Source organism: Cephus cinctus, unplaced genomic scaffold (genome assembly GCF_000341935.2).
Source record: "Cephus cinctus unplaced genomic scaffold, Ccin1 Ccin1_scaffold0160, whole genome shotgun sequence".
NCBI lineage: Eukaryota > Metazoa > Arthropoda > Insecta > Hymenoptera > Cephidae > Cephus > Cephus cinctus.
Genome location: NW_014332886.1, coordinates 2410398 through 2425676, shown reverse-complemented (window position 1 = coordinate 2425676; position 15279 = coordinate 2410398). Strand labels below are relative to the sequence as shown.

The following is a 15279-nucleotide window of genomic DNA, read 5'->3' as shown; positions in this document are numbered from 1 at the left end:
GGGGGGGGGGGATGGCGTAATGACAAATAACGGGTACACCTGTTATTAGGTCGATGACTCGAATGCGATCAGCATCATTTCGCGAGGGGGTCGACTGTTTTTCAGTATAAATGTATGGACCCTGAGAATAGCAGGGTTGTAACGACGGTTTTATTTTTTTCCGTGTAGAGGATTGAAAACGGCAGAGAGGTGTACACGCGGGGTTTATTTTTATGTCATTATATCAGATTACTCTTTCTTTCCTTACGTCTTACTCTCTCACTCCTCTACATCCCTTAGGGCGACAGCGCAAAGCAGCAACCAACCCTTTTGGTCTCCCGCCGCGACTCCTATATTCCAGGGGCTAGCCAGGAGCCACTCGCTGATTAGCATTATACCCACCTACTTACCCAGCTAACCCACCCATCGTTTCTACCTCGAGAATGGGTTAAATGACACGTGACCTCTAGCACGGTCCTCGGCACATTTTCTTTTATCGTGCCGCGGCTGAAATTGCGCGCTGCCACTTCGAAATGCCACTTGGCCGTCGCGCGGTATAGAAAAGTCGACGCGACGACGACTGAGCGACCGGTTTCCTAATTTGGCGGAGACACCTTAGACTGCTGCGGACGCTCAACTTTGCTCTTACCGCACGGACGCGCAGACGTATGAGACACGTGAATCGAGGGGGGAAAAAAAGACATAGAACCGCCATCTTAAGCCTGATCGGCATGAAACCGCAAGGCGAGCGGCGCTGGGACTAGTCTGTACGTACCGGAGAGAATTCACATGTCGAGTGTCCCGTTCGCGGAAACAACCCCATTACCATCGGTAGAACGAAGCCTTCTCTTGGTCGTTGTTATACGTGTTCTGAAGTTGCACGAAAGATTGTATAGAAGAATTTTCATTAATAGTACAGTTAGCCAATTTATAATTGATCAGTGTATACATATGTTTGTAATTAGTAATAAAAAGAGTAATCCGATATATTACCAAGTATCGAATAACCCCCGAAAGCCAATTTCCCAGTTTAATTTTCTCCACATATTATATCCATGCAGTTATAATCTGCACCCTCGTTGCTACTCTAGCTATCCTACTTTCACCCTTGTAACCTTCCGTCCAACGACTACCCTTGGAAGTACCTCCTATAGGCAGGGTGGGTAGGTGGCCTCCGGCAGGGTAGTCCATTAGCGCCACCCTCGTTTAAACGTTTCCGCCGCGTAATCGCACTTAGTTAATTTCCCCGTCACCTTTTCGTCTTCTTTTGTTTCAGGTGTCGAACCACCGTCGCGACGGCGGCACTGGTGCGCCGAGGTGGAACGAGAGGAAGGTGCAGGAAAACCGGCGCGAAAGTAATCGCACGGGCCTGGACCGATGGGTAGACACTCGGTCCACTTCATTTGCCATCTCAACGAGGTGCCGTTAAACTGAATTGAAAAGTGTCCTCGTACAAGGTGCTGGAGTTTCTGGTGGTTCTTGCTGTATCTATAGCCTACCCGGAGCTGGGGATGATTACAGTGCAGCTAGATGGTGCTTCTTAGTGTTCGTGGTTCGTGTCTGTGCTCTGGTATACCATAGTATATATATATACATATATATAGTGTCGACTGCCGCTGTGTCACCTGGTGAATTCTCAATAGCAGTGCATGGATCGTTCGTGCTGGAGCGATACGAATTCTATGGTGGTTCTCCGGAGCTGAAGATATAGCCGAGAGAGGGAGATTCTCCTCGTTGGATATTATCAGGGCTTTTACGTGGGTCTCAGGAGTGCCGAAGGTATACAGCGAACCATGGCGACAGCCACTATGGGTCTACGTCGACGCGTACCGGTGAACAATTCACCGACCCCGTCGAGCCATTCATCGTCATCCGGCTCTAACAAACGTTCCAGATCAGAGAACAACAACAGTCCATCTCATGGAAATTTAAATTCACCAAATTGTTCGAGCCACAACGAACCGCCGACGAAGAAGTCCCGAGGGACTTCGACGAGCGCCTCCAAGAACTCGACTGTATCGTCCTGCTCGTCGCCGGGAACAGATTCTAACGCGGGACAATCCTCCAAGAGCCGTGGGACTTCGAACAAGTTCACTTCCCAAGGGAAGAACTCCTCGGCGAGCGGAAGTTCCACTACCTCTATCAATGCTACCACCACTACGTCCTCGAATACACTGTCGTCTCTAGCGACTGCAGAGGCTAACGGGAACGGACTGGTTACTCCTGTGGCGGCTTCATGGTCAACCGGACCATCCATGGCGGATGGATCATCCTTTGGTTCTGTTAACGCCATCGGTATCAACGGTAATCAGTCGAGCATGTGCGCAGGAAGCTTAAGTATGCCTTCGACGATACCGTACATGGCCACGTCGATGGCGACCTTCGTCGGGAATGCTACGAATCTTGGTAAGAACGGATCGGTTTCGTACCTGGACATTTCTAATATGACGGCGGGAGGAAGTCTGAATGGAAGCGGAAATAGCATGACTGGTAGTTTCGTAGCTGGCGCTAAGGGAGCTGGTGCTATGGATAGTAAGAGTGGTATAGGTTTGCCGTTTACGGGGGTAGCACCAGGCACCGCCAGTGCCAACTTTGTCGGGAAGTCTGGTCAGGGCGTGGACGTTACAACCGGTGCACCTAAAAAGTTTCAAAACGATGCGATGTTCAGTGCTTATCAGCCATGGGTAATTAAGACCTACGGTGATCTGGCAAAGACGAAGACTATTACTATCAAGAAATACGCAAGGATTTTGAGGACACTACGCGGGGAGGAAGTGAACAGCGCTGAAAATAGCAAGTTTCGTTTTTGGGTAAAGAGCAAGGGATTTCACATTGGACAACCTGAGGGATACGACGCGAAACCCGCTGACAGGATTGTCGGCCGACATGCTGTCACCAATCCTGGTTTGGATCCTCCGCTCTATGTGCCGACACAGCTACCGCACAACAAGGTGAGTTCTTCATTTTATTCCCCAGTATCTCCTGGGTACATCTTCTGGGTGATCTTTTTTCAGGTTTTATTATATAACCGTATAATACTCCCTACGCATAATAAAAACTATTGGCTGGTTTTGTGTATTATTCAAATTTGAAAATCGAGTTCAACCTGAAACGAAAATCAAAAATAGATCGGACGAGTCCTATGTATTTGCTCTTATATGTTTTTCATTAGTACGTAATTAGTTGATACGACTGGACGCAAGATGAATTAGACCAGAAGAAAGGTCAAAGACTATGAGGTAAAAGGTTTATAGAGGTAGGTAGGTAGGTAAGTAGTTAGACAGATAAAACATGGTACCGTTGGTAGGAAGAAGAAAAGTAAGAACAAAGGTCTCCAGGCGGAAAGTGACTCTGCTGGTAGCCGATGGAGCATCGGATAAGATACCTGCTTAATTACATCTAATTACGCGTCGGCGCGTTTCGCGAAAGGGAAAAAGGAGTCTGTGCAGAGTTTCGATCGAGTTTCGTGAGTTTAACGGCAAAACCAGGATGCACTGGGGTATACCAAAGTTAAAATCATCAGCGAGGATTAACCTCGACCATAAGTCCGTTTGCACATTCGTTTCGCGACAGAGCCCGTGTCCCCGGAGGTTGGTTGTCCTGCTTCCAACGCGAGAGTCCCCCTTTTACCTTTTACCACGTGGAACGAAACGAAACGAAACGAAACGCTTGGAAAGGCTTCGCGAGCGTAACTCAGCAGCCGTGAAGACTCAAATAAAAGAGAGGGAACCGAGAGAGAGAGAGAGAGAGAGAGAGAGAGAGAGAGAGAGAGGCAAGGAGAGAAGTTACAAAAGCCATCAGAACGAAGAATCTGAGAATCCCTACAAATATCTTGTACGGTAGCGCCTATCAACAAGAAGGTTAAAAAATGGTGACCTCCTCTATGGTACCAGATGCGGAAGACCTTTTCTCTCTCGTAGGATGTCCCACAGGAAGTCGTAACCGACATCATCGCACGCGCTCACGTAATCCTTATACCACAGCAGAGTCGTAGATTGGTAGTAGGTATGTGGCAGCGGTACGTACGTATGCGCTCGTAAAATATTTCTCCGGCGATAGTCATTTTTCACGGTTGACCATCGTTGAGGGCCACGAGATAACAACGTACACCTCTGATATCTCCGTTGGTTAAAGGAAGACGGGCTGACTGCGTTCCGTCTTTGTCTCTCTCGTTGGGTGGTAGAAGAGTAGGTCCGGCCAGCTAGTCATTAGTCACTTTCCGAAGCAGAGGCACAGACAGGCTGTGCCGGTACTTCACCGTCCTTGTCTAACTCTCACGATTCCCATATACGTCCCTCTCGCTCTATCTCATTCAGCGCTGTTCTCCTCCTGGTCCTCCCTTGACTCCGCGTACCCGACGCCACCGTCGCTCTTCGGGTTCCTCTCTCGCCCTCTCCCGCCTCCTGATCCCTCGGGGCTCCCATTCGTCCCGCGTACTCCTCCTCGACGTCTCCGACGTCCTCCTGCCAATCCCTACCTCGAAAGCCGTCGTCATTCTCGCTCCCACCAATGAACTACGGACTAGCTCCTACTCGCTCACTCTCATTACAGAGAAATTCTACCGCTCGTGTTCGCCTCTCTCGGTGCTAAGCCTCTCGCGCGTCTATCTTGATTGAGAGGGAGTGCTCTAACCCGTGGGCGTGAGAGAGACAGCGATACCCAGAGACACAGCTGCTCAAGAGAGACACCGAGAGGTTGTCATTGATCGTCCCGACTGCAACTCACGAGCCGCTAAAGGTCCCGTACAAGTACGGGCCGCCGGTGCGTTCCACATAGCCGCATCGGGCACTGGTACATATGCGTTTACGTATATGCAGTACGCTGTATACGCACTGACGTCCAACGCTATACCGATATCTCGCACTTACGTTGCTACTCGTGCCCTTATTACGTTCACAACGTAGAAATAGCTTATTACGCGTTCCTACGTACACGGTGTATTCGCGGTACGTTGTCCACGCGTGTACGCCTCGGTATATCCAACTTCGTGCTTTATTCATTGGTCAAAGTATGAAATGTGCACAGCTGGAAAAGGGGTGCTATATTGCGGAAATTACCGGGACAATGATACCCATCTGGTCATTTTCAGTTGCAATATCGTTTAACAGCTAATCGCTGGGGCGTCGCTCACACTGCCGCTGTATAGGATACCTTGGGCTAACTCCGTGGATATCTATGTAGCTACGGAGGTTCGCCGGATAGCTGTATGTAGGTGGGTTAGGTATCTGCCGAGAGTGGACCACCGTCGGAGACACTTCTCTCACCCCCCTTCGTCTCTGTCGCACTCGCGCGGATAGAATGAGAGGTCAAGAGCGCCCTCCGTATTGGTAGCCAGCAGGATCGCATAGAGATAGACAGACGGCGTGTACCTGTGTAAATACGTACACAACGTGAGAATAGGAGGATGCTGGGGAAGGAGGATGGGGTCAACCGAGCCGATAATTTGTTGCCGCGATTCCGAGGGTTTTGTTCGGTTAACCGTAACCGGCGTCCCGGAGCGAGGTTGGGGGGGGGAGGGGGTGAACCGTTTCAACCCTCGGTTAATAAAACGAGCAGCTACGACAAGAAGTGCCCGGGGTTAAGGGGGGTGTGACAATTTTTGTCTGACGAGGATGGTCCAGAAGGAGGCTGTTCCCGCGTCATCCCCCCTAGACTGTAAACAAATCGTGGCCAGATCGTGGTGGACGAATTAAGCACTGGAGGGTGTACTTATCAGGCGCCTAGGGGTTGGCCAGGGTGAGAATGGGGGGCACGGTTGGTAGATACGATAGGAACGGAGTCGGAAAAAAAAGAGGGAGAGCCAGAGAACCCAGGGTGGAAAAGAGCCCTAGAATCCTCTCTAATGGCTTCCAACCCTAACCCCAATATTCCTCGCCGGATCCGCACCCCTTTCGTATACCAACTACCCCTTGCCACCTCCGCGGCAACGTTCGATGATTATCGCCGCCTGCTCCAATAATGAAACTACATGCACGCACCCCCTCTCTGTGTTGTTGGTGACCCCGTGCTAGGGTTGGAGCCAGTCCGCGTGTAAGCTTGGACACGGGACGAAAAACGACAACCTGGGGGGTTACCTTCGGAATAGGCCGCTTTCGGCCAAGCTGAGTCACGCACCAGAGGGAAACGGAGTGAGTTTGCGGGCCTGGAGAAAGAGCGATGGGAACGAGGGTTGCTAAGAGTGAGACGAGGACAAGCCAAAAAGAGGGTCTCGCTGTTGGTAGGACTATAGGGTGCGACGAGGAAACTGAGGTTCGGTGAGCCGATCGAAGAGGGATGGAATCGCACGAGGCGAAACCCTCGACACATTTTTATTCCGGATGCGAAAAATTTGCTGGGACGCCTTTGGCACTTACCTACCTGACGTTAGGGCGTCTTTTTAAAAAAACCACGTAGGGGTTATTCGATCTTTCGAAAAGTATGTGCCACCGTCAAACCGACGCTACACCTTGCTGCTCTCGGTTACCTACTATTGATCCTTGAGCCTTCGATGGAGTCTCGACGAATACTGAATTTTTCAGTGCCTTTAATTGATCCAGGCGACTGTCTATTCTTTGAAAAACCCAATAATTCGATGCTTTCCAAGTATCTTCCATCCGCGCTGTGCTCGGAGATATTTGTTTATCTAAACATTTTTGTATTCCTACATATTTAGCTATTTAGCATCTACTGATGAGTACACGATAGCCATCTCTGACTATCATTATTCTGGTTAGCATCAATAACAAGCGTGACTCTCATACAAGCGCATACATCTTGTACGTGTTATTCGCACGGCTACACGTTCTAGCCAAAACCTCATCGACCGAGCAGGGCTCGAGCGCGGCCTAATCGATTCCCTGGCTAGGCATACGAGATATCAGGTAACCAGGTACCCGATCCAGAGGTAACCTTAAGAATCCAGCTAAGAATCTCCAATAGAAAAGTATATGAGTTTCGAGTATAGATAAACCAGGTAATCCTCGGCGATAAATCTTCAACATTCTCACTCTAACGCCTGACAAGATCGTGACAGAGAACACTATATAAATCTGTAATAAATACAATTCTGCGTGTGCTGTCTACTACATAAAACTCGGTATACAGCATAGCGATTTTTCAAGTTACGGGACATCTTCAAAATCATACTCGCGAAACGAATCCCCAGAGTTCTACGAGGAGATCTAGTACCCGTACTATGTACGTATACGTATAGGTGTACGTGTGCATACGGAGTATAGCTATATATTCGAGAGAGCTATAAGCCAAGGAACATAACCGTGGCGGGTCTTATGCGTGGCGCGATGCTCAGCGGCCCGTAGCCAGGAGCGGCCGGCGGCAATTAGTAGGGCCGCCAAGGGAGCCACGGCCGCAGCCTGAGTTTGATGCGAGTCTTTGCCCCTCAGCCGAGGTCCGATGAGCGACCGGGACCTCTAAGTCCTCTCTCTCTCTCTCTCTTTATCCCTCTGATCCCACTCTGTTCCCCTTTGGTCTTCGCTCTACGGTCCTCCCAGGTCTTCCCGCCTAGCCGTACTCAAGCAATTCCTGCTTCCCGTGGTTCTCTGGCTGGGTTACCTCTTCACTCTACTTCACTCCACTTCACTGCAGTCCTGAGCACTCTACGATTCCGTCCTCGTCGGTCGCAGCCGGCCCAGTCGTTCGTACGTCGCTATGTCGGTCTGTCGAAACGGCTGTGACTGCTGCTGTTGTCTCACTCTCGCTCTTTCTCTCTCTTTTCCTGACTTTCTCTCAGTCATTCTCTATCTCGCGCGCTCTCTCTCTCTCTCTCTCCCCCCCGGCGCTCTTTGCTCGTTGCTCCGTCCTTATCCGCATCATCGTGTCCCTCTCCTACTATCGCTTTCTCCGTCGGTGGGCCAACGTCGCCCAATGGGCCGCTCTCGGTTCCTCGCGTGCGCGAGCCTTCCGTGTCCGCCTGGTGGGAGAGAAAACGCTAGCGACGGAGCAAACCAAGCCGAACCGAGTGAGACGGACGAGTCGGCAGCATAAAAAGAGGCGCACGGAGTGAAAAGAGTAAAAAGAGAGCAGGGTGACTTGGGTAGAGGAAGAGGTGGTGGTGCTGGCGCTGCCGGTAGTGGATGCTAGAAGAGGAGGTATGCCGGGTAGCAGAGAGGAAGAGAGAGGTCCAGGGGAGAAGCCGCAGGCTTTTTGTCCCGTCGCCACTGCCGCCGCCACCACTGCTGCCACCCGACAAAAATAGAGCCTTTCCCCTCTATGGGGCCGGTGCATGCAAACCTCTTTCTCGCTCGCACCCCTGGGCCTATTAAGTGTCTCCGTCTCACTCTCGACCACGTGCTGCTGTGTGTATCCATTTGTACGTCTTCGTCGCACCTCTCCCGCTCGTATCATCTTCTCTCTCACTCCTATACCTTTCTGCGGCCTCCACGGCGCCAACGGGTCTTCCGCCCTCGTCACTCTTTCTTTCTCTCTCTCTCTCTCTCTACGTCGTCTCGCGCGCGCGAGGTTGTTAGAGGGTGGCTAAGATGAGACCGATAGAACACGCCTTGATGATCCCTATCTGCCAGCGTGTACTGCCGGTGACGTTGGAGCTTACTCGAGCTACGTCGACGATGCTGTCGTCGTCCTTCCAAAGAGATAGGAGACTCGAAGGTATTCCTCGATAGCCGATAACCTAGTCGCGCGGCAAATCGCGATACGTATCGACCCCTTTCGATGCTCGACCCCTCCCTATGATAAGTTCTCAAACTCCTACGACCCTCTTGCCTGACTTGCCTGCCTGGTTGCTTCCTTGCTTCCCTATCTTCGGGTATACCTTCCCTGCCTGACTGGCTACCGTCCTCCGTACCCTCCTGCCACTACAAATACCAGACCCTCTTTAGTGCTTGAACCGAGTAGAAAAATATTGGCTTCGCCAAGGGTAACCTGGGTAATCATCTACGGGGTATCTCGCTTCGTACCCACTTACCTGCGAAAAATTATGCAACTCGCAGCAAATGTCTCGAGGTCTCGACTTCCTGGTCGTGGCAGTGTGCGAGCAGCGCATTTGCCACGGCTCAACGATGCCGAGTCCGGCTCAGTGAAACTCTCTGGCACGTTTGCTCGGCCAATTACCCTCCTTCTGAGCTCGGAACTGCCGCGTACGGTAGTCCTGGAGTCAGGTAGCCGGGTATAGATACATTGCCAGGAACAAGGTGGATAGGCAGAAAGATAGGTAAACAGTTGTAGGTTGCGCAGTAGCCATATAGTAGCCATGTATGCCTGCTAGGTGCTATCGGCTCATATAAAGTATATTATTCATCGAATGGCCGCGTGAAGAGCGAGGGGATCAATTTTCACGTTCATTCCGGCAGGTCGAGCTTATCGCCGGAACCCTGCCACTCTGATGAAGTTCGCGACGCTCTAATTGCGGGCTCGGCCGGGATAACATGGACCCTTGAGGGTATATTAATACTCAGGTTCGTAGAAGCGAGAAGGAAAAATAAGGATTGCGCACTGGCGTGAAGTTGGCTCTTGCCAGGTTACACTGGCAAGTGTACGAGCATTGGTGTTGCATATGGCAAATGAAGTCGTCGTGCCTTGAAAGGCCTAGGTCGAGACCTCGACTTAGCTATACTCTCATCTCAGTGGTTCATTCAGCTGTTCAGCATCTTTTTACCTGTAGTCTCTCCTCTCTCTCTCTCTCTCTCTCTCTCTCTCTCTCTCTCTCTCACTCTGTTCTCAGAGCATACGTTCTCAGGTCTCTCGAATATTTTTCAGGTCCAACCGAAGTTCCATCTACTTTTAGGACTTGTAGGCATTCAGCGGGCGGGCGTTCCGTGTGCCATTCGCGTTAAATGGCACGCGGCCCTACAAGCGGATATCTATTATTGTCCGTCGAGGGGTTAAAATTTCCATTGATCGCAGTCAGCCAGGGGCCAGAACCATTGTGTGTCGGATGCTCGAAGGATAGGCCTCGGATCCTCTCGCCCTGGAAACCCATAGTTTGTCGGCTTGCACGTGACTGTCTCGCATTAGGATTTAAGGGCGATGTCGATCGACGTGATCGTCCCTATTTATATATATACTATACTATTTAGGTATAGCTTATACCTTGCTGGTTAGCTAGCTGGCTGGCTAAATGGGTTGGTAGGTAGGTAGATAGGTAGAACTATACTACATAGTGGGCCGAGTCAGGGCAAGGCGACTCGGGCTGGAGGCGTAAGTTCAATTAGCCGAGCGGAAAAGGGGCCGGAGGACTGGCACGCCAGAGAGGTTCCCGCCAGACGGCTTCCACTTTGTTTTTCATTAGCGGCCGGCAGTTTCCGCATTTCCGGATTCCTCTCGGACTCGTAACGTCCCGTCTTTGACTCCTGTCCTTTGCCAGGTTTCGTTACGTGATATCAGAGAAACTCACATGTAATTATTCTCACGGTCGAATTACTTGGCTCGGTATTGATTATTCCATCGGTTCGTTATCAAGAGGTCAATAGTACTTCTTTCTGAATTTGCGGTTTCATCGTCCAAACTTAATTTCATGTGATATTTTGGCCTTCTATTAGCTTTGATTTTAAAGTCGAGCTGTGCACTATATACAGTCCTGCTACAAGGATTGACCGAGTCGATTGACGTGCCCGCTGGTCGAACCGATCAATCAGCCCAAGCGATCCATTGAATCTCCATCCAAGTATCACGCGATATCGCCGGCGCCGTGGCTTTTAAATCTAAAAACGTGCGGCAAACTCGGCCGTAGGTAATTGGAGGGTCGCGGAATTTGCTGCTCTGCCGACGTGGTGTGAGTCGGATGGAGGATCGAGGAAATGGAGAGGGAAGCCAAGGGACTCTAAAATACGAGCGACGCTTACAGCTGGCAAAAGAGAGACCGATAGATGGGATTTCACGTTAAGCGTAGAGAGAGGAGTGATCGCGCGCGCACTAAGCGCCACTGGCAGCGAGTGCGAGCGAGAGGGAAGTCGTGGAGTCGTGTGAGAGAGCGAGAGGGTGAATGAGAAGAGCGTGACGCTCACGCGTCTCGCTATGGGAGTGAGACAAGGAGAGAGCTGCGCGTATAATGTGCGAGAGAAAGAGAGACGACCAGACGTAATGGGCCGTAGGTGCGAGGTTTGCGTGTAATTGGATTCATCCCCTAGCTACGCATTCGCCATCTCTCTCTCTCTCTCTCTCTCTCTCTCTCTCTCTCTCTCTATCTCTCTCGGCAACACCCTTATTTCCTCTTTTAAGGCTCTGTCTCTGTCTTACTCTCTTTCCGCCGGCGTCCTCGAGACGACCTCCTGCCCTTCCGGGCCTTCTCGTTCCCTCGCGGCATCCCTCTCAACCGAATTAACCCCACGCAATCAAGTGACAGACGACACCAACGGTGTAGTAGCGCGGATGTAGGCGCCTGCTGCCTCTGTTCTTATCTCGGTAACTTTTCCGGACTCGCTGACGTCAGTTGCGGACTGTCCCGCCCCGCCCCATATCCCGTCTCCACCATCCCGACGCTCTCTATGACCCTTTCCTTTTATATCTATGCTGACACTTCGAACTTTATCCTACATCCTTCTCGTTCTTTTCCTTTCTCCCTTTCTCTCTCTCTCTCTCCCTCTCTCTCTCTTGCTATCTTCTCACACTCAAGACTTTGGTGCGAAATTTCAAACTTCCTCGGTGCCCGGATCGTAAAACTTATGCTCGAGAGTATAGAGCGCAACCCACGATAACGATCCTGGATATGCATATACGCATGCTGAACGGATATAAAAGGTTATGGCTTCGGTACCCAGTAGAGCCAGGGTATCTCATTTCTATGTAATGTTTACTCACTATCAGTAACTTAGTACATGTGCAACGTCAGTATTCTCACACACGAAGTAAGTACTTATCAAGTTTTAACTTTTAGTTAAAAAAAAAATGGGATTTGAATCAAGAATCGGTACTGTCTCTCACACGGGCTAGGTGGTAATGGCGATCGGTAGGACCGGTCGAATGGTAATCAGCGAATACTTGCGTACGATCGGTTCGTTCTACGTGAGAGTCAAAAAGGTGGTTTCTGAACATAAGTACACGCATGCGGGGAGTAGGAGTGAGACATAGCGTAGTATCTCGGGGTCACCCGGTATAAGCGTCGTCGCTTGCGGGATCGTGGTTTTGGGCGTTTAGCAGGCCGCAATCGGCTGACTGGCGTGTTGATTCCCTGTGCCGAATGGCCGATATAACCGGGCGAGTATGCCGGCGGACCAGCAGCCCACTCCAGCTTGGGGCGACGTGACTTGGCACGGCCTGGCTCAGCGCGGCCCAGCTTGGCCCAACTCGGCCCAACTTGGCTTAGCTTGGCTCCGGCTCGACCCCGCCTGGCCTCTCGCGCGCTCAACACAAACGTCTGGTTAATGAGGCACACGCACACGCTTGCGCGCACGCGTACCGTCCTACTCTCTCGCTCTGCCTTCTACTCCTTTCCTACTCTCTTACTGGCTTCTCCACACTCGTGCCTTGGGCGTCTCTCTTATTCTCTCTCTCTCTCTCTCTTTGGCTCTAACTTACTCTCACTACCGCATCGCTCTGCTCTGTCTGCCTGCCTGCCTGCCTGGCTGGCTGGCTAACTGGCTGACTAGCAAAATCCTCTATTCCTCGCACCCCCGCACCATTCCACTCGGCCGCCTTTCGCTCTTCCTAGCCGCCGTCTCTAACACAATGCGCGCTACGTCGCGCTGCCTAGGCGTCGCGGTAATGACATACTCCTACATACGCGCGGCAGGCGGCGATATCGGACGCAGCTGCAGCTGCCGCCAGAGCTACCATGCCCGACCACCCGTCACTATACACATGCCCTCGGTACTACCGATTATAATTGAACACGCTGCGAAATCAAAGGTCTAAAATCGATGCCCTTTACTCTCGCATTAATTGAGTATCCTCTGGGCAAAGTTCACGTTAAGCATTTCTAGCAGTGTCAAACATTACTGCTCATCATGTCTAACCGCTAACGAGTACTTTGAAAATGCGTGGCAATACATTGTATATACGTATGCAGATATCACACCCTAAAATCTATCTTACAAATTATCTGTACCTATTATCTGCATACAATGTATATTACAAAGTATTCCTATGCACAGCTTTACACTGAAATATGTCTTATTTTTCCATCTAAATATTTTCATGATTTCTTATAAAATCGCGTGTGGATTTGCTAAGGAATTATTTGTCTCCGAATTGTAAAAAAAAAACCTGGATCTCATGGACTGACTATATCGACACTTGGTAATATCGGGCACACCTAACGTGTCCTTATCCAGACAGCGGCATCAATTTCGTACTTGTCTATATAGGTATAAACCGAAGTGAGATAAATGCTTTATAGATGGAACGTCAGTGCTTCGTGGAAATACTTTAATTTTTAATACGTGGAATTATTCCCTAACTCTTCTCAAAGGACATCGGTGAGCTCGCCCGGCTTGAACTCTCCCGCGGGTCCAGGATTCCCCCGTGGCGAGATTTCTCGTTCCTCTCCAGCCTCGGGCGATCGTTATCGGCTGCGGCCGTAATGGAAGCGAGGGCCGCAACGGGCACGGGCGTATCGGGAAACGATATCCTCGATAAACGGTTACCCAAATTTTTTTCACCATACTGTCGAACTCTTCGCTTCCTTCTCTCTCTCTCTCTCTCCCCCCCTCTCCCTCCTTCCTCCTCGCTCTCGTTCTCTAGTTCCATTACTGGTCCCTCTTACTCCACTGCGCGGTGGCGACCATTCGGCATCCTTTTTACGAGCCGCGGGCGCGGCCCGACGTTTACCTAACGTGCGGTAAGAGATTAATTCCGTCGGAGCACTTTTTTTTTCTGTCCCTCCCCCCCGCCCCTTTCCCCCACTTATACTCTCCAACCGTTTTTTTATTCCACAATCCCCCCTCCGCACTCTCTCACTTCCCGACTACCACGTTCCCTCGAGCTCCTTCTCGTTTTGCCATCAGTGCCCGCGAGCACCGGCTGGAACGCGGCAGCCACGATATTTTTCCTGGTGCGCGCGATCCCAGGAAGAAGAGACAAGGGGAGAAAAAAAGGAAACGAAGAAGTACCGCTGGGAATCCTTGTTCATTACGTCGTGTTGATCTTGCACAGACTCTAGGCAGAATAAGACTAAGTAAGCAACAGTTTCACTCTCCACTGGTGCGAGAGTCGGATACTCGTGCTTAGTGCCTACGTCGCCCCTTGACTTCCGTTCTCGCAAGACCTCGCTTTGCTCTTGTGACTTCCGTCGAGCTTCCTGGAATCGTTGCGCTATCCGCCCTTCACATGGGTCGTCGCGAGAACGCGTGGAAAGTTCGAAGCTCTTAAAAGACGCGCGATGTCCCATACGAAATATAGAAAAGCGTCGCATAGGTGTAATCGGACTATCCCTTCTCCAGAATAATATTTCCTTACCCACGTTGATACACAAATTGTTGAGCTTTCAATGTAAATATTATCGTCGCCGTGTTCCCTATATATCCTTAAGAGCTTCCGTAATAAGATATCTGTATAGAGTAAAGACAAAGTTCGACGGTACGAAAGAGGGTGCCGCTGATGCTCTTGTTTCAGAGTTCTTCCAAGTATTAACCGTTTCCCCGTCGTTTCCATCAACTTTTCAAACCATGCACGAAAAGCCAGAGCTCGCGCTAACCCCGTCAAAATCTATCACGCGCTTCGTCGCACGGGGAAACGAACTCCTTCCTCATCGATCTCTTCCCGTTCCACGTTTAGCGAGAGCGAGATGGATGGAGAGAGAGAGAGAGAGAGAGAGAGAGAGAGAGAGAGAGAGAGAGAGAGAGAGAGAGAGAGAGAGAGAGAGCGAGAGAGCAAGAGAGACGGATAGAGAAGATCAGGAGTGACTCCCTTCCTCACTAACCCCTCTATAACATCCGTGCTTACAATCAACCACGTAGAATAGTAGACGCACCCAAAGCGGCCGTACCTACTGTTTATTCGGAGTGCACGTTGAAATCCAGGAGGGCGGGGCGGGGGGGGACCCGGACTCATAGCGCCGGGACGTTTCGAAACGGTAGGAGGAGGGACTTGAATGCCATAGGATCGGTGTTAGGTCGACAGCGTGTAGGAGGGTGGTCGTGGATGGTGCTGTCAGAGGATAGGGAGAATGGTATGAGGGCCCACCGCACGAAATCCGAACGAGCGCGGTTCAATGCGTGACGCGGCAACGCAAACAGAAATCCGACACGCCAGCCAGACAGAGAGACACACGGACATTCGAGTGGTATGGGCACGAGTGTTCGCTTCTACGTCCCTGCGTACGCTGCTTTTCTTTCTCGCTCGGTTGTTCGTTCGTGTTTGACTGTGGATCGTCACCCCCTGGTTCTCCCCTTTCCACCCCCCCCCCCCCCC

The 15279-nt window shown here is 50.9% G+C and overlaps 1 protein-coding gene across 3 annotated transcripts in view; it reads left to right on the top strand.

Annotated features, from left to right (window-relative positions):
• LOC107263830 (endochitinase A) overlaps nucleotides 1–15279 on the top strand; it is a 36491-nt gene that overhangs the window by 9857 nt on the left and 11355 nt on the right. For all 3 annotated transcript variants that reach the window (XM_015731462.2, XM_015731461.2, XM_025081150.1), the window contains exon 2: nucleotides 1256–2930. In XM_015731462.2, the coding sequence (XP_015586948.1) occupies nucleotides 1773–2930 (1158 nt within the window). In that variant the 5' untranslated portion in view covers nucleotides 1256–1772. The remainder of the gene's footprint in view (nucleotides 1–1255; nucleotides 2931–15279) is intronic.